Source organism: Montipora foliosa, chromosome 2 (assembly GCF_036669935.1).
Source record: "Montipora foliosa isolate CH-2021 chromosome 2, ASM3666993v2, whole genome shotgun sequence".
Taxonomy (NCBI): Eukaryota; Metazoa; Cnidaria; class Anthozoa; order Scleractinia; family Acroporidae; genus Montipora; species Montipora foliosa.
In genome coordinates this window covers 34,236,681-34,264,639 of record NC_090870.1, presented here as the reverse complement: position 1 = coordinate 34,264,639, position 27,959 = coordinate 34,236,681, and the positions used below count along the sequence as shown (strand labels likewise).

Sequence of the window (27,959 nt, the reverse complement as noted above, 5' to 3'; positions counted from 1 at the left end):
GGATATAAAATAAATTGCTCGGAGTATAATGTTAAATTTTTTCTTTGTCATGCGGTGGAGGTGTCCTGATGCTTGCCGTAGTCGTTTTTCGAATGCAAATGCCAGCTGAGCTTTAGTATTAACGTCACTTTATTCGGCGCTGTAAGATTTGAGGTAAAATGTCGCAGCTGTCGTCGTCAAATTCAACGTCGTCCAGCCAGACTAGAGGGGGACGTCGCCGGAAGAGACCTCATCCTCCGGTCTATGGCGGTATTATGAATTCCTTTAGCGACAAAAACAGTGATTTTGTTTGGTAAGTGCAGGTTCTCGATGTCATTTGTGTTGCTGGTAAACAACTGTCAACTGTGCTAGAGAACCGAGCGGCTGTACATTCATCACTTTTAATAAATAAGGGAAGAACTTTCTTGATTTAAGGTATTAAAGCTTACATATTTTGTGATCAAATTCAACCAAAATTCCTCACATGAATGTCTGTATTTTGCCTTAACAGTCCGATATGTTTTGACACCATCGATGAGGCCTTTATGACGAAATGTGGACATACATTCTGGTAAGGATTACTATATCTGTCCATAAACTAAACAAGACGATCTAGGATCGTAAGTCGGGCTTTGGCCACACGTGTACTGCTAAGGATCATAGCCTGGAAATACTGTACTAAGCCCTAATTGGATGGTACTTCTAATAGTACACATGTACCTTGGGGATGGGTTCTACCATATTCATCTCTTGCATGAGAATCAAAAATCTTAACTGCCATTCCCATTCCATTTAGCATAACGAGATCTCAATTCCTCTCTATATTTTATTTTTACTACGCCATCATGTTGACGAGGTACAAATGACTGCATTGCCTCCCCTAATACATCACATTTTCCCAGGACATTCAACATTGTCAACATTGCTCATGTTGGTAACGTAATCGTATACAACATGCAAATGTACATGATTACACATAAAACTAATGCAGTACAAAGAGAAATTGATAGAACTGATAATCCACTTGATACATTGTACAAAATATATGAAATAATGATCATGAAAGTCTTAAAACTAAAGAAGTTACTTGCATCTTCACTTTGGTAAGTGGTTTCTCTCTCATCCAACATGACAGCTTTCTTGTTGTCATTGTTGTCCTCCGTGCCATTATGCTGATTATTATTCATTCAAAATATTTCCCCGTTTCTGATTGGTTAAAACCACACGCATAATTCACCATAACAGGCTGCTGTTCACTAAATTTGGAAAGAAACTTCGTCATATTGAATCAATGACGTCAAAAGTGCAGCCCGCTGCAGATTATTGAACTACGTGCCCTCTCTGTTGGAACTAGAACTATGCATGGGCTGGAAATGCACTTGATGTTCTGTTACAATGAATTTTGGATTTATCTTCATATATGTTCAATTTTTAAAAGCATTTTGCTATATAGAGTCAATAAAATCATGTTTATTTATGCAGGAACTCCTAAGAAACTTGTTGATTTACGTTTTATTTTATGAATTTTGTGCATTCCTTTGTGAATGATGTGAATTTTCGTGAATTGTTCGATCAGATGCGATTTGAGGTCCATTGTGCGAAATCGCACCATCGTGTAATATCAGAAGGCCTGTATATTGTACCTCTAATAAGCAGCCAACCTCCATTAAGCAGCCCATTTTCCCAAGTCCCGAGGGTGGCCGCTTAATAGAGGTCGGACTGTATATACTTTATTTGATGTTGGTAGTTCCTTTAGCTAATTTAGATAAATGCATTATTAATAGAAATTGACAAATGGAGCATGGAAGGCAATCTTCTGTCACAGACAGACTATCTCCCATTGTCCATGTTGAGGCAACTTTACTACAATCTCCTCTTTTCCCTATTTATTTTATTATGGTCTCTTGAGCTTGGGTTCTTTGTCTAAAACTACATGTAGATTACATAAATTTTATTACGATAAGTAAACTCAAATGCAATTGGGCTGGTCATGTGGCTAGAAGAACAGACATCCGGTGGACAACCCACGTTTCGTTCTGGACGCCCAGGGGATACACAAGGAACCAAGGAAGACCAAGGATGAGATGGAGGGATGACTTCGATAGTTTTGTAAAACACTGGCACCGTGTTGTGCAAAATGTACCTGTAGACCAGCGGAGTACAAGGGGGAAGGCCTACATCCAACGACGGACATTTAACCGCTGAAACTGACTTACTGAAGCTGACATAGCTATTATAATAACCTTAAAAGTATATGTAAGCTCAATAAATGCATTAAATGCATTTATTGAGCTTGCATGTACATTTTGTCAGGATGTTTTTCACAAGTAGGTACAAGGTTGAACCTGCCACCCCTTCATTTTAACTCTGTGCTGATTCTAAACCTAGAGAATCTCTTTAATCTAAAGGTATCAACTCCCTTTTTAAAGATTACATGTATTTCTTGGGGCAACTTCAGTGCTCAAGCATATGGAAAACAATAACCTCTTTACGTGTACATTAAGTCTTTAAACAACATCCTCAAGTATTTTCAAAACTTGATTTGTCCAGCACTTCTTAGCTATCTACTCAAGTCTCAGGGAACTGTGGATATCTGGCCCTTTTTTCTCTTGAGGTCTCATGTTAGCCTTCTTCTCTTTCTTCTTCTGTATTGGTAAAACAATGACCTGTGACCTGTGACCTCTGTGTTTTGTACTTGCCCAACTCTATAATGGTGGAGGGATAAGACGTGGGAAAGAGCCAGGACTTGTCAACTCATCCACCCAATCATGTAATGTCCTGGGGGGAACTTCAACCAAGTTCTGTAGCTAGAATTGCATGTATTGCTAAACAACTGCTTTGTTGTTGTTGTTGTTGTTAACTTTATACTTGTTCCATTTTTTTTTCTCAGCTATCAGTGCATCACACGAAGTCTGGAGGAAAGCAACCGCTGTCCCAAGTGTAACTACATCATAGACAAGCCTGATCAGATATTCCCTAATTTTCTCTGTAAGTATATTTTCCCTGAAAATAATTCGAAAAAATTGATACATCTGCAGCACCAGCTTTTTTCCCTTTTTTTATTTTTTATTTAAGGGCTTTGAATTCAAGACGGCAAATGCACCATCTGTATGCATCACTGTCAATGTATTTGCAATGTATTTTTTTTATCAAACCCCGGCCAAGTTTCAAGCAGTAAATACGCTTTATTATTAGATGCTGATGAAATACCAGGATTTTTCCTTTTACTAAAAAAAATCAAAATTATATTCACCGTGGGGCAGTGAGAATATCAGTGTCGTCTTGGTAATGAACACAATTAGCCAATAAAATGTGAGCTTCCTCTTCATTGTAAGATACCTTTGCGTTTTTAATACTACCATTTGCTTCCATCCTTGAAGCGAGACGAATTTTGCACAAAGTTTTATCGTTAACGGTTTGTTCGGTTATGTATAAATTTTGACTAATGAAGTGTTGGTGGTTATGTTGTGAAATTGACAATGTTTTTGATGGCATACCAGCATGTTTTATTCAGGTGCTCTCAAAGTTTTCAGGTTTTTTGTGTGAGCGTTCGGGTTTTGCATGACCTCCCTAATAACGTCTCTGCTTGTTTTGCAATGGAGACAAAATTTTCAAAGTTAACAAGTTTGGAATGAGGTAAATTACTGTCCACGAGTCGCTTAAGATCAAGATTTCAAATGATCCTTGAAACATGGAAGAGCATGTGTCCGTAGAATCCACTTAGACACAAAAATATTTCCTCCTTGATCTTTCTAGTTTCACTTCGGTTTCATGTATTTTTTCTTGTAGTTGCTGAATCACGTATCTCCTCTTGGTAAAGTATACCAGATTCCATTCTTTGTGTCTTTGGAAACTCATGGGAGATAGATGGTTATAACTCTTCTAGACGCCTAGGCAGATTCACAAATATCTCCGCTCTCATGGAAAACCTGAAAACTTGAAGAGCACGTGAACAAAACATGCTGGTATGCCATCATATACGTGGTCAATTTCACAACATAACTGCCAACATTTAAATTGTTCAAAAGTGACACTGGAAAAACCATCAATTAATGTTTGAAAAGTAAAGCTTCCCGCAAAATTTGTCACGCTTCAAGGATGGACGCAAATTGGTACAACGTAGTAATATAATTTTTCTCTACAACATCAACATTTTTATTTCAAAATTTTACATTACCATGATTTGATTTGCGTAACTTTCATGTTTCGTGTTACATAAGAAAAGCAAACAAGTTGTTTTAAATCTTGACATTTCATCAATATCTATATAATAAAAAGAACATTACATGGCCGCTTGGGGATACAAATTTTATCTTCTTGTGCTGAAAGTATCTTTACTCTCAGCACTCAAAGATAAAATTTGTATCCACCGCGGCCATGTAATATCCTCTATATAATGCTAGTATGAGTTAGAGCAAGAAACTCTTTTTGAATTTTATCATGTTGTAAGAAGAAGGGAGACTGGCCTGTAAGTAGCAAAGCTGGTTGAGGCAGGCTATGCTATATACTACATGTAAGTTCTATAATCAAACAAATGCATGTGATGTCTTAACACTATTGATTTTGTAGGTGGCATTTATGGGTTTCATTTTCAAGATATATATATATATATATAATTTTGCTTTTGAGATGTGAATGGAATACAGGTAGTTTATAATTTTGAAAAATTAAAGGTAGAAAGGAAAGAAGGAGAGGACATAATATTATCATAAAGTTTTCATTTTTCCAATAAAAATATTATTGCATTCACTTCAATTAATACTCAATATACATGTACAAGCCTTTGTTTTGAGTAATGGGATGACAAGAGCTGGTCAAATTCGTTAATCCGTTTTTCATTCTTTTGTGTATAACCTCCAAAATTTTTTTTGCGGAAACTGTGCATTATATATTATTATATTTCTTGAAATATACAAAAAATATGAACAATTCTACTAATACCCGTACTTGTGATGGTCATGTATATAATATATGACCTTTTTATTTTGTCTTGAACTTGAATTCCATTTTCGGTTCATGCAATGTCATCGCTTGTAAATGTGACAATTCTTGGTTTAGTAAGCTGTTTAACATACGAATAATGCCAGAGTGTTAAACAGCAGATGTTTGAAGTGGGTGTTACTGTTTTGAATTGGATGGTTTATTTTATTGTGGCCCAGGGATGTTTATTAATGGCTTTGTGGGGTGATGTTTCTGCAAACTCAATGGCAATCAAATGCAAAAAAGTCATGATTATAAACCTGCCCACACAAGTGTGTAAAATGAGAAACTTTATGACCAGCTTTGAATGTCTTTGTAGCAACAGATGCAGTACAGTGACAGCTATGTGTAGATGCTCATGGCTTTGGCTAGACTTTGTATGTTAGGTTGCAGTAATAAAGCCAAGTGTCATTATTTTGTATGGCTGCAGTGAATGAACTTGTACAAAAAGTCAAAGAAAGATCAGGTCAAAAGAGAGGAAAAATGGCCCCTGAATCACAGGTACATTAACAGGTGTAATAATTTAGAATATTGGTGTAGCTATTCTTTTTCAGTACCATAATGGTGGCAAAGTTTGGATAGAAAATAAATTCACTTACTGATTGAAACTATACCTTGTGTAAAACAGGGTAAAAACAGGCTGGCTTGATGAAAGCTGTTTGATAATAGCTGTTGAATGAATTTTGATGAGATCTGTTGACTGTGTTAGTACACCAAAATGAAAGCTAGGGGCTTGGTGTAACCAAAATTTGAAGAAACTGTGCAGCGCAATAATTCGGATGAACATAAAATGAAAGTTCAAATTTGTGCCCAAGACGTTTAAATGAGAACCAAACGTTTCGAGGGTACAGGTACCCTAGAAACGTTTGGTGGTTCGGTGGTTGTCAACTTACAGAGAAGTAATTTTTAACTGTCTGAATATTTTGTCACCATTTTGGAATTGACCTCTGGATAAAAGTGGATGATGTGCTGCCTTCATGTTGCTTTTTTGTATAAGAACTACAAATTGTTTTCATTTAGCATTTTGTTTTGCCCTAAAGTATGGGTTTAAAACTCGATCTGTGCACTGTACCTTGTGAAGTTGCTCATTAAGTCATACAATGGTCTTGATACTTGTGTGTGCGTGTGTACATCAGGTATGATGCAGTGTCCTTGGAAGAAACGTTGCATTTCATCTGAAAGTAGGATAGGAAACAAAATAAATGAAAAGAGGTAGAAAGAGATTCAAGTGAATTTGAAACAATTTTGACAAAGTTGATCTAGTCCTTTCCTTGCCAGCAGAATCGGTTTGCTTTTAGAACTAAAGTAATTCTGGAGACAGGCTGAAAGAAGACTCTTTGACAACTTATGAGTCAAGATGAATCAACGACAACAGTAATACATGTACATTGTGAAGGGTGTAAAAAATTCCTTCAAAAAAAAAGTAACTACATGTACGAGTAGTTTCAGGTTTTGGCAGCTTTCTGAAGTGCATGTAATTCCTTTTCTTCTATAAGGTGGTTTGTAAGCATGGACGGTGCATCACTCCAAGTTCAGGGTGAGAAAACCCCTGTCCCAGGGCTTCTGATAGGATGTGGAAAAAAATTAAAGATTATGCGGAAAATTTTGGCCATATTATGCATAAACATGTATACGTTGATTATGTGGAAATTTAAACAATTTATAGAACTAGTAATTAGGGCCGTTCAATGTATTTACATGGGTATTTGAAAATTGCGACCATTACAGGCGCATTTATGACTGAATTTTTTCCCCTTGCTATTAAGATATCTGGACGAGTCGCCAATTTGCGACCAACTTTCACCGTTAACATAAAGGGGTTAGTAATCGGCATTTTGCTGGAACTTTTTGGAGATACATGTATGGAGCAAAATTGTGATGTGGTTGAACCACAATCCACTCCCTCGATCATTCACCATTTTCAGCAGTTTTTTACACATACGTATTGTGGGCTCCCATTTTGTACAACTTCATCACAATGATTGTCCCTCCTTTTACAAATGATGCAATTTTAATTTGCTACACTGTACTATTTCTTGCGGCTAAATAATTTTCATTCCTTGTTGCATCTTTTTTTTAAATTTCAAGCCTACCTGTAGGGTATGTTATGAAAGTGGTTTAACTAGAGTCCAGGCTCATTGCCAAAAAATGTGTGGAGACTAATTCTTTCAAGAAAATTATCATGATGTTAGTTCTGCAGGAATGCTAGGCAGCGCTAATGTCAGCCTTGCTCATCTTGTTATTGTTTCAGTGATGTTTAAAAAACAAACTGGGCCTCATTACTATTCTTTATAAAGAGTAAAGGTCATACACGACTTTGTGATGTTTTATCAGTGTCTTGATAGGGTGTTAGGTTCATGAATTAATGATGAGTTAACCTGTGATTATAAGGTCATCAACCTTCATGGCGTGGTAAACATCTGGCTTGGGTTGCTCAAAGCATGGTTAGTGCTAACCAGCATTAAATACCATGATGGAAACCTCCAGACTGTATAGGTTTTGGTACCTCTTAAGCAACGGTTAGACTAGTACTAACCTGAGGCTCCAATCTACTGGCCCCAGGGGAAACGTCAAGCTTTACCCTTGAAAATTATGGAAACTCCAGTTTCTTTGTATATAGAAACCCAAAACTTACAAGAGTCTTGTTTTGAAAGTTGCAGGTTTCAGTAAATGGACTTCAGGAAATTTTATCAGGGGAAATTGATTGGGATTTAGCAGGTACATGTACATACTTTGCGAAAACATTATTTGTAACCTTGCACAGCTGGAAGGTGTATACTAATGCTTCATCATCAAAGGGGTCTAAAACTTATGGCTACTAGGAGGCAGTGTGGCCCAGTGGTTAGTGCGCTTGCCTTGAAATCCGGTGATCCCAGGTTCAAGACCCGCTCTGACCACGCGTTTAATTTTTTCCTGGTAGTCCCTGGTTCAAATGGCTTGAGGTGTTAAACGATTGGTGAACAGATTCAACAGAATAATCTGAAGGCTCTTAACAAATAATTGAGTAAAGCTTTAGGAAACAATTGGCTCAGTTTTACATCAGTGTTATTTCAAAGTTAGTGTTGAAATGATAAACGAATAACTGTTCACTTTTATCCTTACCTAACCAGTTACTGTAGCTGTCTTGAATGGTCCATAAACCCAAAACTTAAAAGGGAAATGACTAGTCTTGAAGATCGAACAGTGTTGCTCTAAAGCATGAACACTCTTATGCACGAAGACTTGTTATTGTCGTTCATTGTCTCATTTGTATAAGTGGAGGAGCCACATTATTTTAAAATTAAAATTCTATAATTATTGAAAACCACCTTGGCATGAGCATGCACATGTCTGTGAAAGTTTGCACTGGTTTTGTTGTTTTGACAAAGGACCCTTTGCATTTCGTCTAAATTATCAAATGCAACCCTTCTTAATCATCAAATGCAGCCCTAATATGATTTCATATACAGTGTACAGTGTACTTTTACCAACCTGCATTAACAAATAAAGCTATGTATGTATGTAGTGTTGTTTTTAGAGTTCATAAAATTTGACAAGCTTTACAGTGAGTACATGCATTTTGTGAAGTTTTAAATCATAAGTACCTACATTTATTATATGGCAAGCAATTCTCAGGCAAAATGGAGCACTCTGCTTGGTTTTCGGTCGGGATTTTACAGTATGCACCATTACCATGGAAATGGTCCGTTTTTGTATTTTTTTCTCTCTCCCAAGAATTTCGTGTTGAGCGAAGCACAAAATGTTTTGAAAAAGGGCAATTTAATTTTTTTTTACCACAACTACAATAATTTTTTTTTTTTCAGATGTTAATTACTTGCTGGACATATTGACACAGAAGAAGCAACAGCTTGAAGCAGTAAGTGACACCAGTACATGTATATGGTATCTCTATGCTATAAGGAGGCCGGCTTCCATTGGGGATAGCAATGTCCCCTTGTCTCATCTTTTGTTTCATGTCAAACTTAACTAATGTAAATGACTCAACTGAATAATGTAATGTGAAGTGCTAGGTGTCTACCCCATATGAACCATGTGAACGTTAGCCCTACTAATGGAATGGGCCCACACAAGGACAGAGAAAAACTCTGACCAGGGTGGGAATTGAACCCATGACCTTCGGGTTAGATCACAGCTGCTCTACGGACTGAGGTACAAGGTCAGACGGGAGCAGGGCGTGGGAACTGAAGATGTTAAAGTCACGGCAATGCATTGAACATGTACGAGTAGAAGGAAGGATTACATTTTTGCAAACGTTGGCTGTGTAGCACTTATATTTGAACAGACTTAACTGTCCTTGTGTGGGCCCATTTCCATTAATAGGGCTAACGCTCACATGCTTCATATGGGGTAGAAATCTAGCACTTCACATTACACTCCAATCAGTTAAGTCTGTTCAAATATAAGTGCTACACGGCCAACGTTTGCAAAAACATATTCCTTCCTTGTAATGTAAATGACTGTCACTTTTGTCTTTTAAGCAGCCTTTTTGCCTCAAAACTCTGTGACGTTAGTGTGCTCACAGTACATATACCTAATGGTCATTACAGCTGTACATCTTTTTCCTAACGGTCATGTCTCTAACATCCTTTGCACTGTATTTGTATGCCCAGACATGAGCATGGCATTCAAGTCACTTGTCATTCTTTAGAAAGTCCTGTGTTACCAGCAATTAATGGGTTTGGTGACCTCTGGGAAGGCTTCTATATGTATTTCCTTGTACAGTAATTGTATCTGACTTTTCTTGGTTGGTAATTTACTGGAGTCTTGTGAGGATGGGGTCATAGAAAAGGGAAGGGGGCATTGAAAGAATGTTCATTAATTTACAAGCTGGGAACTAAGAGATAAATTATGTATGTTATTATTTTATTGATATGATGGTTTTCAACCTGTGGACCTGGCAGCCACGTTTAGTGTTTCTTAATTTAGCAGTTCTACAGTGGGTACACAGGCAACATGATTTTGTGTCCATCTTTTTGTTTCTGACCATAAACATGTACACACTCACTGTAATGTCATGAAAATGCAGTCTCTTACAGGGGACTTTTCATTTTGCACAACTAAGGACTCTTCAGTAAGTCTTCCTCTAACTCTACTTATATTAGTTTTAGCTATTGCTATTTACAGCTGCTGTACATGAAAGTGTATAGATGTTTTTTACATAATTTAATCAATAGGATAGCCAAGCTGTACAGCATGAGCTTCTAAAGGATTTTCTTTCACAAGTTAAACGTCACAAACAAGAGGTGGGTGCACAGTGTACTTGTACAGTGTCAATGCTGGTAATAGGGATAATAGGGATCTTACGCAACAGGACGGCTGGAAGACTCAGGACGACAGAGTGACGAAAAAATGTCGCGCGAGACATACATTCCCAATCTTACGCGACATTTTTTCGGCATTCTGCCGTCCTGTTGCTTAAGTTCCTCATTATGAGAGGAAGTGTTCGTGTATTTCTTCACAGTGTCATCGTCCTCATTTTCATCATCAGCATCATGTATATATTTATTTGAAAAATAAAATTTGTCAAAGGAACATGATTACATGTATCATATGAACCCAACTGGTGAAAAGGTATTTTCTGGGAATATTGTTTTTTTTTATCCCCTTTAATTTTTCTGAAGCAACTAGATCAGCTAACAAGAGAAGTTAAGCTCATCGATGAAGACATGAAAAGAGTCAAGGAAATGATAGCATCTCATAATCGACAGTATCCTTTGCCAGTTCCTTTGACATTGCCTGGAGCTGAGCGTCTCTTGGTTAGCGATGTGGTATGTGTCATGTTCTTGTTTGTTTGGTCTATTATTAGTTAAGAATTTAATTATCAGGGGTATTGTCAATGGCAAGATGTTGGAATGATGGGAGAGGGATTTGCCAGGATGTAGCTAAGAATAACAAGATTGTTCCCAGTGTCTCGCAACACCTGGCATTCTTCAAGGTGGCGAATACGGGGAAAAAGAACACACGTACAACAGTACTTAAAACAATGCTTTTAGTTCATTTCCAGTATCAATAAATTCTACTGATAATATCATGGGTGACAAATTACTCCTTAATTTTGGCGCGAAATTTCAGCGTTAATTTATAATTTCACATGTGAAATTACAAAATTGCCATGGTAACATCTCTTGTATCTCGATCAGAGCCAAGATGGCGTCTAAATTTAAGACAGTGACCATTGAAGAAGTTACGAAATTAAAAGAAGCGGCAGAAAATTTAAATACGTGAAAGAGCACAATTAACTGGGTGAGAGTTTTTGAGAAGTGGTGTGACGAAAATAGCCTTGAGGAAAAACCTGGAGATGATTCTTCCCGAGCAGTTGGATAAAGTACTCGAGCGATTTTACGCCAATCATTTGAGAAAGATTTGACAGTTGCCTTAATTTTGAAACATTATGAACAGGCACGAAAAATTCGAAAGGTATTTTTTGTGAAGAAACTCAGAAAATTACGAACTTTAGCAAAAATGTATGCTTTAAACGAAAATTGTATTCTTAATAATGTTCTCGGTTTTCGATACAATAAACCACTAAAAACAATTACGGTTGTGAGCGTAATTTGTCACCCACGACATGAAAAGGTAATCAAATGGTTTTCTCGTGAAATTAGGAAATAATTTCACTTGCGTTTTGTCAAAATTCTGATATTATGAGAATTTTGACAAAACGCGCGTGAAATTATTTCCGAGCCTTTAGGCGAGGGAAATTATCAGAATTTTGACAAAACGCAAGTGAAATTATTTCCTAATTTCACTCGTCGCCATTTGATTACACATACTAATTCCGTATACTTAACAATTATTCGCCAAAGGCGAAGTGATTATCGGTGAATATTCACCGATAATCACTGAGCCTGAGGCGAATAATTGTATTAGTATAAATACACAGGTGATTATTTCAAAAACGAGGAAAAAAAGAACATTTCAACGCGAAATCATCTTCACTTACAGTGGCAAAACGACTACTGGCAGCCATTTTGTCCGTCGAGGTGATTATCGGCTGATAATCCGAGATAGCTAGCCAATGAGAGCGCGCGATTTTGTATAATCACCTGTGTATTTATACTAATAACAGATATTCAATTTTTTTGCGAACACATCGAATGACTCTTAAACTTGATTGACGGCCAAAATTGAGTCCAGCGATCACCCCTTTCTCAAGCGGCGATTTTCACTGGCAGCCAGCGCTTAGCGACATCCCTGGATTTGCACACTTATGATAGCTTTTTCCTTCCAACTGTACTCCGCTAAATAAGATTTTTAAATTAAGATTATTTGAGCTTTCAAGTTTTAGAAAGAAATTAATAGTTCTATGAAATCTTCCACTGCCTAAAGTGCACATGGATAGATTTATGCAGCTTTGTTCCAATCAAATATAATATTACTTGTTTTGATTTTTGAGGATCATGCTGTGCCAACCACACCTACAGCAAAAACTGCACCACTTTCAGTGGGGTCCGATGTGGAACCTTCAACTAGGTAACAAAATTTACATGTACAGTAAGCAAACAACATGTGTCAGAGCGAAGTGTGATTTATAGCTTTTTCATTTTGATGTTTATGTTTGTGGTTAGCCAGTGGTCCTACGAATATTAGGAACAGATTTTCCTGTGAATCAACTAATTTTATTACTTCGAGAAATCCTGTGACAAATGAAGTGGAAAGGAGCTGGAGAATTACTTCATATGACATGATGTGAGCGCAGTTTGTTAATGAACTGCAATAGGCAAACTCTAAGGGCTGTTCTTTAAGCTACAATGTTTAGTTATAATTATTGAAAAACTATTTCCCCGGTTTTTATTTTTGATGCAGGGATTAAAAGTTAAGCATCACATCCGTTAGAAACATAAAGAGCCCCTTTCTTACATTGATCCACCAAAGTTTCAACAACATCTTGAAAAGCTCACCATTTTTATTGAGGGAGTATGCTTTTGTAGGCATACCGAAATCAATGATAACAAAGTGTTAATATATAGATTTAGCCAAGCCTAAAAGCGGGGCTCCCGTGTGATTTATTCTTACAATAACTTAACCTGACTTGAACCTGCGATACAATGGAAAACCAGTACCTGGTCCGCAGTTAACTTAAAGAATAAACAATGAATGAAGGGGGAAAAAACTGTGGTGCTGCGTCGGTGGGGAAGTAGTATACAAAAATTTCGTTTTATCAGTAGGGTTGATAATGTAAATTGACCACCGTACACAGATTCTGAAGGCTGACGTTTCAAGCGTTAGCCCTTCGTCACGGATTCGCTCTGACGAAGGGCTAACGCTCGCAACGTCAGCTTTCAGAATCTCTGTACGGTGGTCAATTTACATTATCAACTCCGTTGATAAAACCAAATTTTTAAAGAAAAAACAGCGGACCTCAATGAGCTTTAAGAAACGGTCCACATAAGAACGATAGCAACAACGGCAACGAACATGTTGGAATTCAATTGGTATGCAAAAAGGTGATAACTTTTCTATTGTCTGTACTTACGTCTGATTGGCTTAAACAGCAAAAGTTAACAAAACTTCATAAAAGCAGTATTATATTCATCCTTACTTTCCAACCGTCTTCCATCTTTCATCTGGTCTCAGTTTAAATGAATTCCACAGAAATCGTATGTGGGGAACATGTAAAATTGTAAACGTTTCTTGGCTTTTGTTTTCAACTCTTGTGATTGGTCAAAATCTTTTAACACAAAAAAACACCCTTTCAAAGTGGGCTGTAAATGAATTTTATTGCGTTAACGGCTTTCCTGTAGGTTTATGCATTCTCTGTGTAAAAATGATAACATTCCTATGTGGGGAAAGCCCCGTTGCCGCATAACAAAGGAAATTGCTATCCATCTTACACGGATCATTACTTAAACTTGATCCCGCGATATGGTCACGTGATACTGGTCACCGGATACCTTGTTTTGACAGGTGTCAATTAACCATAACGTAAATGTCCTATATCAAAGATGTTGCCGCTAATAAACGCTGGTTGAACCACAGTTTCACATTGGCATACATGGAGGAGTGGACGTACAGAAGGGTTACCGTATTTTCTTACCCATGGTCCTCCGCGCGCGCTCCGCTATAATTAATCGTTTTGTCACTCTTTCATCAACAAATTCCCTCTAACATAAACGATGGGAAACCATTTTGTTTCAATTGGACCGTTCAGAGGTGAAGAATGCTCTGCTAATCTGGATTATCCTCGGTGTTAAACCGGTGACCCTTGTTTTGTTTCGTGTTCTTGTGTTAGGGTTAGATAGGTTATGTTTTCAAGCGTTTTTTTCTCTTTTTTTTTTTTTGTCACTCAAGTCACAGGTTTTTACACTGAGGATGAGCAAACGGCACTATACGTGTGTTGTATGTACTAACAGAATCATTTTTTTGTTATTTTGTGTATGTTTTTAGCCATGAAGACTCCTGTGATCAAACAGAAGCGGCTCAAGATGGCTTTAATGGTAGCCAACATGTGAGTACTTGCCTGTGAGAGCTTCTGCAAATGTGTAGGGTTAACAGTGCTTTACTGTAAATTAATGTAATTAATTTTGCAAAGTAATACGTGATCATGTATCTCTAATTCAAAGTGAAGTTTCCAGTGTTCAACAAACGGCCATCTTTACGGCTGTTATATACTGTTATAGTTCGTTTAATTTTCTCGGAGGGATGTCAAGCTACATTTTCCAAGCTAGCCAGGTGGACCACATGATTGTAAAATCGGGGACTTCATCCCCACTTCTCGTCAACAGCTCACAGTTTAGGAACAATTGAGATCTTCCTTGCATGAACATTCCGTGACGACCTTTGCACATTTTATTGCAAAGGGAGATCCAATTAAACAACAATGAAATCATATATGAAATGAATCATATATTGAACTGCGGATATGAAATCGAGTGAAACTGTAATCCTCGCAGTTATGAACGCATTTTTGGCAATTGCTTAGAGAAGCCTGAAAATTTCAGGACCTCAACGGGGTTTGAACCCCGAATCATAGCTTCACTTGATTTCATATCCGCAGTTCAACATATGATTCATTTTATATATCATTTCATTCGTTGATTCATTAATCACGGGAACATTAGAACCCACAATTGACCAGCTCCCAACGTTAGTGGCTTCATAACTCAGTTGGTTAGAACGTCGCACCGGTATTGCGAGGTCACGGGTTTAAACTACCCCGTTGAAGTCCTGACTTCTTCAGGCATCTCTACGCAATTGCTAAAATTGCGTTCATAACTGCGAGGATCATAGCTTCACTTGACGGAGATCCTATTGTTGTTTTCTTTCCTTTTTTTAAAAATTCCTCACTTGCATGATGCAAGCATGGGCATGACCAGGATTTAATTTCATCGTATTCAACAACAAAATCTAAGGCTCTTGGTGTTCAGACAGGTCACTGAATTTCCTTTGCTTATTACCTCAGGGAGCTAAGCATCTGTTGTGCAGCACTAGTCTGGCTTCAAGAAGAAAACGGATTCATCAACACTTTGATGACCTTGAAAGATGCTACTTTTCCATTAGACAGGGAGACTTGCCAAGTTAGTCTTTTTAGAGTTTATGAAACAATTTTTCGGAACAGCTTAGAATAAGATTGACTCAAATGTCAACGTTAACCTCTATAATTTGCGTTCAACCAAGGCTTTATTGGTGAAAGCCAACACCCTCGCTACTGCTGTTTCACAACATTCAACCTTATACTTGGCATCTGTGATGCTTACATGTACCAGTAGCATTACTTCACTGATATAGATTGATGCTGCAACAAGCCAAATTTGAGCCAGTGATACTAATTTGATGAATCTCTCATGATCTTTATTTTTTGCTAGGTGATGCTAGAACTTCAGATGCATTGGATTATTTTACTGATAGTCTTGCAAAGTTTACCAAGTTTAGTGGTTTCCGCTGCTTAGCAACACTTAGTTATGCCAGTGATATATACAACGGATCGAGTATTGTATCAAGGTTAGTTAGTTTGAAAGGACTTCTTAAAAAATTGCTGAGAGGAATAATTTAAGAAATCAATTTTGACCCAGTCTCTAGTAAGGAAGATATGTGACTTAACTCAACCAAATTTCAACTCTATCCATTCCTCATTCCTACTTACAATTGTTGTAAACTGTAAATATCAAGGCTCAAGTTGTATTTTGCGTAAGCTCTCTCGATGAGCACACTTGCTCTTGGAGCAAATGTTGAAAGAAATATTGTTTACATAGTTTTCCGAGGGCTACCGCGTGCAACGCATCCAAATTTTCTCTAGATCAGCAGCAACACTAAGTCTAAGGCCCTGTCCACACGTATCCGGGTATTTTTGAATCCGCCACTTTTTTTTTTCCGGTACGCCTTTCGTCCACGCGTATCCGGCGAATTCGCTGGCGAATCCGGAACTTTTTGAATACGCTCTCCTGAGTGGATATTTCTTAATCCGATATGAATCCGGAACCTTTTGGACGCCAAATCCGGATATTTGTTTTTATCCGGATGACGTAACAAGATCGAGCCCAGTTCCTTGCCGTGAAATCAATTCTCAAGATGGCTACCGAGGGCTTCATGGCGCATGCTCTGTTGTCTCTGTTTCCTCGAGGAGTCTTGGGCACTAGAGTGAATCCGGATACGTTTGGACGGGTGAATTCGATTTGAATACGCTACGTGTGGATGGAAATATTTTTGAATCCGGAAAGAAAAAGTTGCGGATTCAAAATATCCGGATACATGTGGACGGCGCCAGAAATTAATCTGTAATGCTAAAAATGCCGCAGCTTTATTGTTCTAGGGCTTATGACTGATGAGGGAAAAAAACAATTTTACGCTCCTTTGGAAAACACAACTGAGAGCTGATCTAAATTTGTTTTTACCTTGTCTCGTTACAGTATTGAATTTGACCGTGACTTTGACTACTTTGCAATTGCTGGTGTTACGAAGAAGATAAAGGTACAAATTAACATCCACTAGTATATTGCTAAAATTTTGTTTAGAGGAGTAGGGAGAATAGATCATTGCCACAGATACTAAATTTTCTTTTTCTTCTCAAAAATAGACATTAACTTTGTAGAATTTTAAAATAGCATAGAAAAGGTCTCAAACACTCAGGTATTTCGTTCTAATCGCTCGAGCTCATTTAGCGATGTAAAAGTGACAGTGGCTCTGTGTCAGAGCTGATTCGTAGTCAAAATGTCAGCTTCTAAATCTCAATACGGTGGTCAGTTTACCTTTATCAACTGGTTTGATACTATATTTTTATGTTTCTTTAATTTAAAAGACGTAAAGTATCAAGTTTTCTTTATGAAAGTGGTTCATGTATTGATTCTCTTTGTGGCCTTCAGGTTTTTGAATATGGCACAGTAATTAGAGATGTTGTGGATATTCACTGTCCTGTCAATGAAATGGTCTGCAATTCAAAAATTAGGTGAGATGGAACAGACATGGCCAGGACTTCAAGTGGAAGATATGCAGGCTGATTTTGATAAGCATGACGAAGTTTCTTCTCACCCTTGTCCTCAAGTTTAACATCACTTTTGTCTAGAAATTTATGGAGACCATAAACTTTACCCTAAACTCTGGAAAACCGGGTCGCTAACTTGCATAGGGGTAGATGTGCCTTGTTCTTCAAACGATGACGCTTTAGGAAGACAATAGTGGCGGGGAATTTTGAAGTCGCTCCGAACATTACATTAATGTCCCCCCTCTAAGGGCCGATTTACACGCTACGATTTTTGTCGCATGCGACAAGCTCACGACAGGCCTACGACATGACTTGCGATTGTCGCAGCGTTTTAAAACGTGTTTTAAAATGCTACGACATTTTTTCTGACGTACACAACAATCGTAAATCATGTCGTGAGCCTGTCGTAAGCCGTTGTCCATGAGACAGGCCTACAACATGACTTACGATTGTCATTTTAAAACATGGTTTAATATGCTACGACATTTTTCTGACGTACACGCCAATCGTTAGTCATGTCGTAGGCCTGTCGTAAGCTTGTTGCATGCGACAAAAATCGTACCTTGTAAATCGACTTTAAGGCCGCATCCACGCGTATCCGGATATTTCCGAATCCGCAACTTTTTCTTTCCGGCTACGGTTTATTTTGTTAATCTCTATGACGTAACAAGCTCGAGTCCAGTACCTTACCGTGAAATCAACTCTCAAGATGGCTGCTGAGGGCAATATTATTTCTTTATGGCGCATGCTCTGTTACCTCTGTTTCCTTGAAGAGTCCTGAGTACTAGAGTGGATCCGGATACCTTCCGGATACGTTTGGACGGGCAAAGTCGATTTGAATACGGTGCGTGTGGATGGGAATATTTTTGAATCCGGAAGGAAAAGGTTGCGTTTTAAAAAATATCCGGATACGTGTGGACAGTTACAAAACCCTTAAGAATAATACTTACGTAGTTACCGCTTAGTTTTAATGGGTTACGTGGTGGCGTTTATCAAGAAGAGTGTGCATAACATAACTTGAAATCCTGGACATAAATGCCAGATGAAAATGGGAAACGTCATTGTAGGCCAAATGATATAGCCTCCCACGCAGTCGTCTATAGGGCTTGGTCACGTTTTTTTCCCCACGAGGACCTTTGCGTGGAAATAGTACAACTCTCTTATTTGTTAGTTTATGAGGTAAAGGCTGATGTATCATTCCTCAAATAACGGCAATGTTTAGTACTTAACTTGCAAGTGCACGTAATAATGCTCTTGAACAGCAACTCGGAATTTGCAGAAATGGCCCATACCACGTGGAGAACGTGTGCCACAATCAGGGATCATGCACATTATTTTGTAGCAAATTCGGGCATGCTTTGGGCCTTTCGATTTCCTTAAGCGAGACGCGTGTTTATTTCTTTTTTGCTATAGTTCTATTTGTTGGAGTTCTTACCACAAAGGTTTACTGGCCAGTAGTGACTACGAAGGCACTGTAACACTTTGGGATGCTTTCACAGGATCAAAAACCAGGTCCTTTCAGGTAATATCACGGAAAGTCCGTGAAGTTTCTCAGAGCCAAGCAATACTTGTATAATGCCCGACGATTCTTCTGTAGCTGGGAGGTAGAGCAGCCGAATTACTTTTCCGAAAGTCATAGGTTTCGGCTCATGTTCGGAGAGTCGGATTTTTCCGACTGTCGTCGAGTCGTCAGCCATAGACAATCCCTTCCCTCATTTTCTCCAGAGGCTTGGTGGTGTAGTGGTTCGCGGGTCAGACTCCTTCCTCTGGGGTCGCTGGCTCAAGCCCTAGCTCTGTCACACTGTTGTTTCCTTAGACAAGAAATTTAGCTCCACACTCTCTTTTCACTCAGGTGAAAAATGGGTACCGACTTTGCCTCCCAATAATTTTAAGGACCTGAAATTCACTATTTCCTTTATGATGCGACCCTCTTCACTAGCTAGCAGTATACATGACGCTTGACCGCTGACATAAGTTTAATTGACTAAGCTCTTACAAATGTCTATCTTGAACAAGCGATCGGAAGGTCTTTAATAGAACTTCTTTACGAGCATTGTTATTCCATTTTATCGAGAAATTTCAGTATTAAGAGCACTTGCCTGTTATCATTGTGACTATAGCAGGTGCAGTTTCCGAACGTGACGCTTACTCTGGGTTGTATTTTAGAATTTGTTCAAATCGAACGAAAAAGCAACCTCCCAAATTCCACTTCTATCTGGATTCAGGGAATCCCTATTCTGGAGGCACCCATTTACTCATTCCAATATATTGCACATTTTTAATTCATCTAGAAATAGTTAGTGTTCATGCATTTCAATCCTTTCTGAATTGTCAGAGGTAGGATTTACGGATATGCAAAAACAATGTACTCTTCTTATAACCGAATAATTTAATCTTTCCCTTCTGGTGTTTTTGCAGGAACACGAGAAAAGGTGTTGGAGCGTGGATTTTAATCACGTGGACCCGAAACTACTTGCTTCTGGATCCGATGATGCAAAAGGTATGAGAAAGTTCAACCGAAAAAGCTATGCTCGTTTCAACTTAGAGCAAGCGAAGTTGAGAGTTCAACTCACTCAGATAACTATAGTCAAATCTAGAAATTAAGCTTACAGAACGATCAGAGTTAAAGGTTGGCATTGGGGTTTGTTTGGTTTTCATTTAAAGCCTTAGTTATGATCAAATTTTTTTACGATACGATACTATTATGTGGACGCTACGTTTAGATAATCTAAAGTAAAGAGTTGTTGCCTGAGAAAGCAACTTGGTAGTGTAATGGTGATTGACGTGTGGTACTTATCTAGTAAAAAGTTAGATTCATTATGAAAAGTCTCTACAGGAAGAAAAACAAAAGCTCGCAGAAGTGAAAAATAAGTCGAAGTGTGATTAACATGGCACCGACAGTTTGCGCAGGGGACAACTTTTGTTAAGGTGGTTTTCTCCACCGACTTAAAAAGGAGCACTGTGACGAGTTTCGTTTTCCGAGGGCTACCGCGTGCAACACAGCCAAACGTTCTTTTCACTATGAACGTTAACGTCGGCGACACTAAGAGCCACAGAAGCAGTCTCCAGAAAATTAAATCGTAACGCAAAAAATGTCGCAATCTTATTACGACTTTACTTGAGACTGCGTTGTTTGAGTTTTGATATATGGGAATCGCATTTTTAGTATCATACAGCATTTTATTCCGACTTCGTCCCTGGAGGAACCAAGGAAAAAATCTCGAAACAATAAGAAGCTTGTCCTTCATCTAGTTCATAAATAGGCCTCATTTTTCGTTTCAGTTAAGCTGTGGTCAACAGATATGGAACACTCCGTGGCTTGTTTGGAAGCCAAGGCTAATGTGTGTTGCGTTAAATTTAATCCGGAGAGTAGATATCACTTGTCTTTTGGATCAGCAGGTATGAATTTGAGCAGTACAAACTTGACGTAAATAAGCAAACCGTTTGATTTTCTGGGTGCTGCCTTCGGGGTGATTACGTAATGTCAAAAGTGGGTGCGTGTTAAACAATTGGAAAATAAGGTAGTTACATTTTGTGTGCTTGGTTTCCTGGCCTGTGAATGGTGCGCGGCCCCTCAGCTTATTTGGAGTGATTGATCTTTGGCCATTCACAGCATACAACGGCAATCCAAGAAGCCAATCATACCTAAGCAAATGCATGCCAACATGCAGATGCCGCTTAGAAGGAATACGAACAGCGTTACTTTTGGTTGTCTGAGAAATTGATCATTCAATGTAGCAATGTAAAACTATAAACCCCAGCAACAAAACATTGTAGTTTTTGTTGTTGATTTTGTCACTGCTAGTCTTACTGCCATTCTTGGGTCGGTCTTTTACCACCCAATTTTAAGTGTTTTTATTTTGTGGAAACAAACAGTAAAGTTGTTTAAAAGAGCGTGCTTGTCTAGATCACATTATTTCAAATGTTTTCGTTTTTGCGGTGTGCTTCCGTGTCTTTTCTAAGCTATATGCAAGAATACACCGATCACAATCCTCTGTGGGACAAGCTAAATTATTTGTGTTTGTCAACAGATCACTGCGTCCATTATTATGACCTACGGAACACAACAGTGCCCATAACAGTTTTTAAAGGTCACAGAAAGGCAGTGTCCTACACGAAATTTATCAACACGGAAGAAATTGTATCTGCGTAAGTTAGCCATCAGCGTTGACTAAATATGTCGTGCTGTATCTTCTATGTTATCTTGAAGCTTGTATGACAGATACCCAGGGGTATAGTATCCGAACGGAAGTGGTAATTGGAAGGTCATAGATTCGACTCCTGTTTGGGATTTTTTAAATGTGACAAAAGAGAAAAACAGCTTACCTTTTCGAAGCCGATTAAGTATCCCGGGAACTTATTGTTTTTTCGTGTTGCTAGATCCCACGGCAATGATTATTTTATCTGTTTAATTCACGATTTGGTATCATGCACTAAATGCAGTATCGGCGCCGAACGAAATCTACAAAGTTAGTCTCGTCTGTTGATTATTAATTTATTTTCGTTTTACAGATCAACCGACAGTCAGTTGAAACTGTGGAACATCAGCAAGCCACATTGTCTAAGAACTTTCAAAGGCCATATCAACGAAAAGAACTTTGTTGGACTAGCCTCTAATGGAGATTATGTCGCCTGTGGTAGGAATACCTTTTCTTACTCCAAAACGTTTTGTTCGCTTTTTACTGAAGGTACTATGATTTGGTGAAAACCTGGCATCTTATTTTTCTTGCAGGAAGTGAAAACAACTCCCTTTATTTGTACTACAAGGGTCTGTCTAAACAGCTACTCACGTTCAAATTTGACACTGTGAGAAGTGTTTTGGTAAGTTCCTAACAACTCAACCGTGGTTCATCTCTTAAAAAATAGTGAAAAATGCGAGATTGACGAAGAACTAGAAGGCATCAAGTTGGAAACTAATTGTAAACTGTACAGATGGGGAGCTTGAGTCCCACTTCTTGCGCGATTCTTTCTTTGATGTTATTTTCCAAGTAGTACTGAAATAAAAACCTTCTCCGGAAGTGTCAGTTATGTTATAGCAAATTAACAGAGGATGCACGTAGAAGGACGGTAATTATTTTAAATGAAATTGATTTATGAGCAACACTGTAACAGGGAATTGTCCAGTCTTGTGCTATGGAGAACAGAACGCACTAGCGTATTTGTTCTTATGTAAAAATTACAAGAAATAGCCTTCAGCCGTATTCAGTGTTTTATACGGATAGGACTACTGTCCCAAGCGCTATTTGGTTGAATCACTGCTGGTACATTTTGCTGAGATCGATAATGCTGGTATCTGTACCTTTGCTGGTTGGTTTGAGAAGGACAGATTTCATTCTCTCACTTTGACTGTACAGTCATTTGCGTCCAAGCTTTACCTTTGACTTATAATGAAATAATCTTTCTCCAAATCATGACATGATAAAATCGTGTGTGTGTGTGTGTCTTTAACATCACCTCTGGCGAATCTTTAAGATCTACTCCACAGCTGCATCGTAATGACCACATGGACGTACAGCTGTGTAACTCCCGAAATTGCCCTCTTTTAATCACTGACAGCCTCACAGAATGACTACTCAGAACCCAAGACTTGCTTGGATTAGATGAAAAACGTCATCTGTTCCCATTTACTCCATGCGCGCCTGAGTGAGTATAAGTCCGTGGTGGCAAATAGGCCCGCAGCACGTGCATAAATCACGAAAATAAACAGGTCTGTTTGAAGCGTGCTTGAATTTCAACAAATGAGCCCCAAAGGCGCAAGGAATTGTGTTTATGCGCGGTATGATCATCAGACCGTGCTCAGTTTTTCATCCTTAAATTATAGATAGGTTCACTGTCACGCAACAAAAAAATTAATTCGAAATCGTTCAGTGAAAAAGGCCAAGAACTTGGAATGTTGCAGGAAACAATTTTTTTAACCACCTTGTATGGAGACTCCACGTGGTCCACCAATATGGCGGCCTGTAATCAACGAAAAACATCTGGAGTTCACTTTGCGATAAAAGCGCTTACTTTTCGCTCAGGAGATAAAATACGTGTATGTGCACATCTCCTAATATACTTGAAAGGCTCAAACTGCTGACATTCGTAGGGATAGACTTTATTTCAACCGCATAGTTTTGTATAATGTTGTCACGCAAGGTGACAATTCGGAAAATTCAAAATGCTGTATTTTCGAAACGAGACACCTTGAAAAAAGAGTTACTTCTGGTCATCGTCAACCTTCTTTAGATAAAAATTCAGAAGACCTTGCGATTTTTATTTTAGAATTTGATGACGTCACTGAAATTTCTTTCTTCTCTCGAGTGGGGTCCAGAAGGAGGTCCAGTTGGGGGTCCAGGTTGGGGGTCCACGTTTTGTGCCGTCCCTGCTCAAGACGTGTTAAATTCGCCTTTTAATTCCACTCACGAACCGTCGTTAAAAAACCGCAAGCATAATTGAACATCTCCCTTACACTTGACAGCATTTCTACCATTTAGGTAAACTAGTTTATTAATTGTTGGTTAAGGGTGGCAGACAGCGGTTTTGCATCGACAATTACATTACACTGGTCAAAGTATTGTCAGGAATGCATAGCAAGGGTATGAATGCAGAAATACTCCACTGTCTTGGCATTATGGGTCAATTTATCTGTTCATTCTCTTTTGCTATGTAAGCTCGGGTTTGGTGCTTGTCGTGTTTTGAAGTTAGAATTCGTCCAAACACCCAATCGAAGTCACTTTGAAGGCGGTTTTAACGTACAGGATTCAATATCTCCGTGATGCTTTGTCATACGTGATTCCACCTGTTTCACTGAAGCCCGCTTTACACTAGCACAAAAATCTGGCATGGCACTCCGAAATCTCGGTAGCGTACCCATGTTTTTCGGTTACGGCACGGTAAATTTTTCGTGTGTAAACAGAACAAACAGAAGGCATATTAGGCACCCGTGCCAGAAATTGTAAGGGTGCCAAGCACATCTAAAATATTGGTACCATGCCACGACTTTGGAGTGCCGTGCCAACTTTGTGAGTTTGTAAAAGGGGTATGAGGTGTATGGGACTAGATACGGGGTACTACTTGATTAATGATTTTCACATTTAATCCTTTTCTGGCCCTTTAAATCTGCAGGAAAAAGACAAGAAAGAAGATGACGCTAATGAATTTGTTAGCGCAGTTTGCTGGAGAACTGTGAGTTTAAACAATTCTTGTGACTTTTAAAGTTGTTAAATCCCGGCGCCACTAATTTTATTTTTTTGAAAGTTTAAAATGTTATATGATTTTATTACTTACACAATTTGCGGGGAACAGTACGTTGTACTCAGTGCGTGGTCGTGGGAAATTCATTATCGGGTGCAGGGATGGCGCAGTGCTGAGAGCACTCGCCTCCCACCAATGTGGCCCGGGTTCGATTCCCGGACTCGGTATCATATGGGGGTTGAGTTTGTTGGTTCTCTACTCTGCACCGAGAGGTTTTTCTCCTGATACTCCGGCTTTCGCCTCTTCTCAAAAATTAACATTTGACTTGATTTGCGTTAATTGTTGATGTCGGTTCACAGTGTCCCCTTTTAGTGCTCCAGCGCTAGAACGACTAGACACTTAAAGTGCCCATAACCCCAAAATATTTTTTTCGCTAAAATGAATCGTTGCACCTGTTCGAGCCGCATTACGGTCATTTTTTCCTTTTTCTAACAAATCCTGCCATTTTATAGGCTTCGAAAGTTGCGAAAATCCAAGCATCTTTTGTTCACGACCGAGTCCGAAGGGGAGTGGGTCTATTCCTGTTTTTACGTCACAATCTACTTTGCATGCATTTTTACAAAGAGTTAATGCAATGTAAATCAGTTTGTGACGTAAAAACAGGAATAGATCCACTCCCCTTCTAACTCAGTCGTGAACAAAAGATGCTTGGATTTTCGCAACTTTCGAAGCCTATAAAATGGCAGGATTTGTTAGAAAAAGGAAAAAATTGCCGCGATGCGTTTCGAACAGTTGCAAAGATTCATTTTAGCGAAAAAAGTATTTTGGAGTTATGGGCACGTTAAATAAAGTTCCTGTCCTTTCCTTTCCTTTCCTTTCCTTCTTTTTTTGCCACAGAGGTAGTGTGAAAACATTCGAACTGCGGTCTGGACCTTTACCTGTTTTAAGAAAAAGGTGCAATGAAGCCTGCATTGATTAAAGTTTTAGGGTCATTTACTCTAATGTTGAATGTTTATTGTCGGTATGGAGCTGATTTGCACACAATAAAAGTGGACCAAAAATAACAGAAAAGAGTTGCTGAGCTTTGAGGCCTTAAAATCGAGATTGTTTAAGTGCTGTGAAACATTGGGTTTTTGTCATTTATTTTGTTAATGGAGAAGAAAGGAATAATTGGGATCAGAAATTTTGTTTTTTGATTGCTCTGTTATAACCTCGTTGTGGTTTGTGTTCGACAGGGTTCTAATGTCGTAGTCGCTGCAAATAGTCAAGGGACCATAAAGGTAAGTTAGGGACCTCCCTCTTGTCATCATCTTTAATGCTGTCTTCATCATCATCGTTGGTGTCTTTTTTTTGTTTCTGCTTGTAGTTGTCCCTCGAGTCTTCGTTTTATCACAATACTTATTTGGCCCTTTGTGATTCACTATTCTTTTGTAGGTTTTGGAGCTGGTTTGAGTTTACTTTTTTGAGGAGCAAACGTGTAAATAATAATGACTGGAGTGGTAAAGATAAAGGAAACTTGGATGTGCTATTGCGAACGCTGTTGCCGTATACATCTAATGCCCTAATCACAATTTCATTTGAATGTGCGAAATTTAAGTAACGTTCCTGACGCCGAGGAATCAAGCAATTTTGACCGAAACACAGGTTCTGCATCTTCAGGGCTTTTGTGTTTCAATTCTTTGTTTCGGCAACGTCTTACCATGGACTCTGATTTGGTCGAACGGAAATAGCGAAATTAGAATTTATTGACGGAAGTTGGATGTACCTACTTTGAAAGCATCTTCGAGTTAATTTGAGTGTGACAGTAAGCATCTTGAACTGATGCAAACGTCTTTGCATGAACATTATCAATGTCGCAGTGTTAACGATGCAAACCCTTTTATTTTTTTTTGTCAAATTATTGCTTAACGCTCGTCCGTTACAAGGCTTAATAACGTTTAGACTCGTGTATAATCTATTTCCTCGTGAATGTAACTGTAATGAAATAAAGGTATCTTCGTACAACCACGTTATATACACTAGTGGTTTCATTCCAGTGCACATGTTTGTCTGGTTGCCAATAGTAAATAACTTAAAGAGGCTGTGTCGCGGAAGTACAGTTCATTTTTGTGTAGTTGTATCACTTGCCCCCACTCGCAATCTAACTTAACGATAACCCAAACACAAAATCAAAGCTTCGTGACAAAGAAAATGTCTGTCGAGCATACATAATTTTAGTTACGAACGAGTTAGTTTACCGATACGGCGGCCATTTTGATTTCTATTGTTTCGAAAGACATTATGGGATGCTCAGGGGGCAAATTAATATGTATTTGCCCCCTGGGCATCCCATAATCGCTATTCGAAACAATAGAAATCAAAATGGCCGCCGTAGTGGTAAAAAGGTCTATTGTAATCCGTTTTAACAGAAGCTCACGACCTTTGAAGCGTGGAACTTGCAACTCTTTTCCTTGGGACAAAGTTGGGGATTTTAGTACACCAATGTTATTCCCAAACATGGACAAAAGTAAAATCGAAGCTGCACTCGTGGGAAAATGGGCAGGCTACGTTACATCCGAATAAGGAAAATTTTAAACCAAAAAAAAACCCAATCTCTGAACCAGAGATAAACGCTTAAAGATCTGCTTTTAATCTTCCTCAATTTTGTGCATCCCTGTCTCCTGTTTTATTTTCTGTTTTATTCAAACTTTCCTTCACTGTTTTAGGTAGTTGTTGTTACGTTGCGTTTGATCTGGTTGCCAGTTCCCAGTCGTTGAATTTGGCTAAATTTCATGACACAGCCCCTTTAAGAATTGTGCCAGTTGACGCGTAGATGTGTGATACAGCGCCGCTTTCAGCCTGCATTTTCCCCCAGCTGAGCGTCTCTCGTTTGACTTTGATTAGTCACGCAGGGAGTTGTGGTACTGTTATGTAGCCTTAATCTCTGTTATTCCTAAAAGGGGTAGGATAGACTTTCATATGCCCGACTAAAATGGCGCAAAACAAAAGAACCATTGTTATTCCGATTTGGAATTTCGGATTAGGTATTGTGTTGGTTTTGTTCTTTTGTTGGATGAACATTAACGATTTTGGATCGGGTAAATGAAAGAGTGTTCCCTGCTAGCAGAGGTCTCTTTTCTTTTTGCGTTCCCTGGGCTGACGAGTACGAGGAGAGTACGAGGAAAGAGACCATGGGTCGAAACTCACTCTCATCCAACCGCCGCCCACAACCTTGGACGGCACTCTTCAAAGCGCATGCTCCATGACTTGTTTGCTGACTGTGACTTGAGCCCTCTGCGTCTCGCTCACTGCTTTACAGTAATTCCGCTGTTGTTAAGTGAGCCCACACAACATGAAGTATCACGTGAGGATTCGGTCGCTAAGTAACCGTCGCGCGTGCTCAACACAGTGAGTTTCGACCAATGGC

General features: G+C 38.7%; 1 protein-coding gene across 2 annotated transcripts; it reads left to right on the top strand.

Moving 5' to 3' along the window:
• Positions 1-26,572, top strand: LOC137992925 (E3 ubiquitin-protein ligase COP1-like). Of its 2 annotated transcripts, none has more exons than XM_068838505.1 (23): positions 1-292; positions 491-550; positions 2,870-2,967; positions 5,390-5,460; positions 7,614-7,677; positions 8,763-8,815; positions 10,134-10,202; positions 10,581-10,727; positions 12,356-12,432; positions 14,347-14,407; positions 15,362-15,476; positions 15,765-15,900; positions 16,806-16,866; positions 17,259-17,341; positions 18,791-18,899; positions 19,796-19,877; positions 20,660-20,776; positions 21,409-21,526; positions 21,890-22,014; positions 22,110-22,198; positions 24,485-24,544; positions 25,789-25,833; positions 25,988-26,572. In XM_068838505.1, the coding sequence occupies exons 1-23, from the start codon at positions 159-161 to the stop codon at positions 26,003-26,005; spliced, it is 1,992 nt and encodes a 663-aa protein (XP_068694606.1). In that variant the 5' UTR covers positions 1-158; the 3' UTR covers positions 26,006-26,572. The 2 variants fall into 2 exon arrangements, with proteins under 2 accessions (XP_068694606.1, XP_068694607.1); XM_068838506.1 differs by having other exon boundaries at positions 19-292; positions 7,620-7,677.
• Positions 26,573-27,959: the final 1,387 nt, after the last annotated feature.

Excerpts from the sequence above, each read along its gene's own strand:
- LOC137992925 (XM_068838505.1), top strand. The coding sequence starts at position 159 with ATGTCGCAGCTGTCGTCGTCAAATTCAACGTCGTCCAGCCAGACTAGA. Across the intron at positions 7,678-8,762 it reads AATTGATTGGGATTTAGCAG|ATGTTAATTACTTGCTGGAC; the intron begins GTACATGTACAT and ends TTTTTTTTTCAG. Across the intron at positions 15,901-16,805 it reads GGATCGAGTATTGTATCAAG|TATTGAATTTGACCGTGACT; the intron begins GTTAGTTAGTTT and ends GTCTCGTTACAG.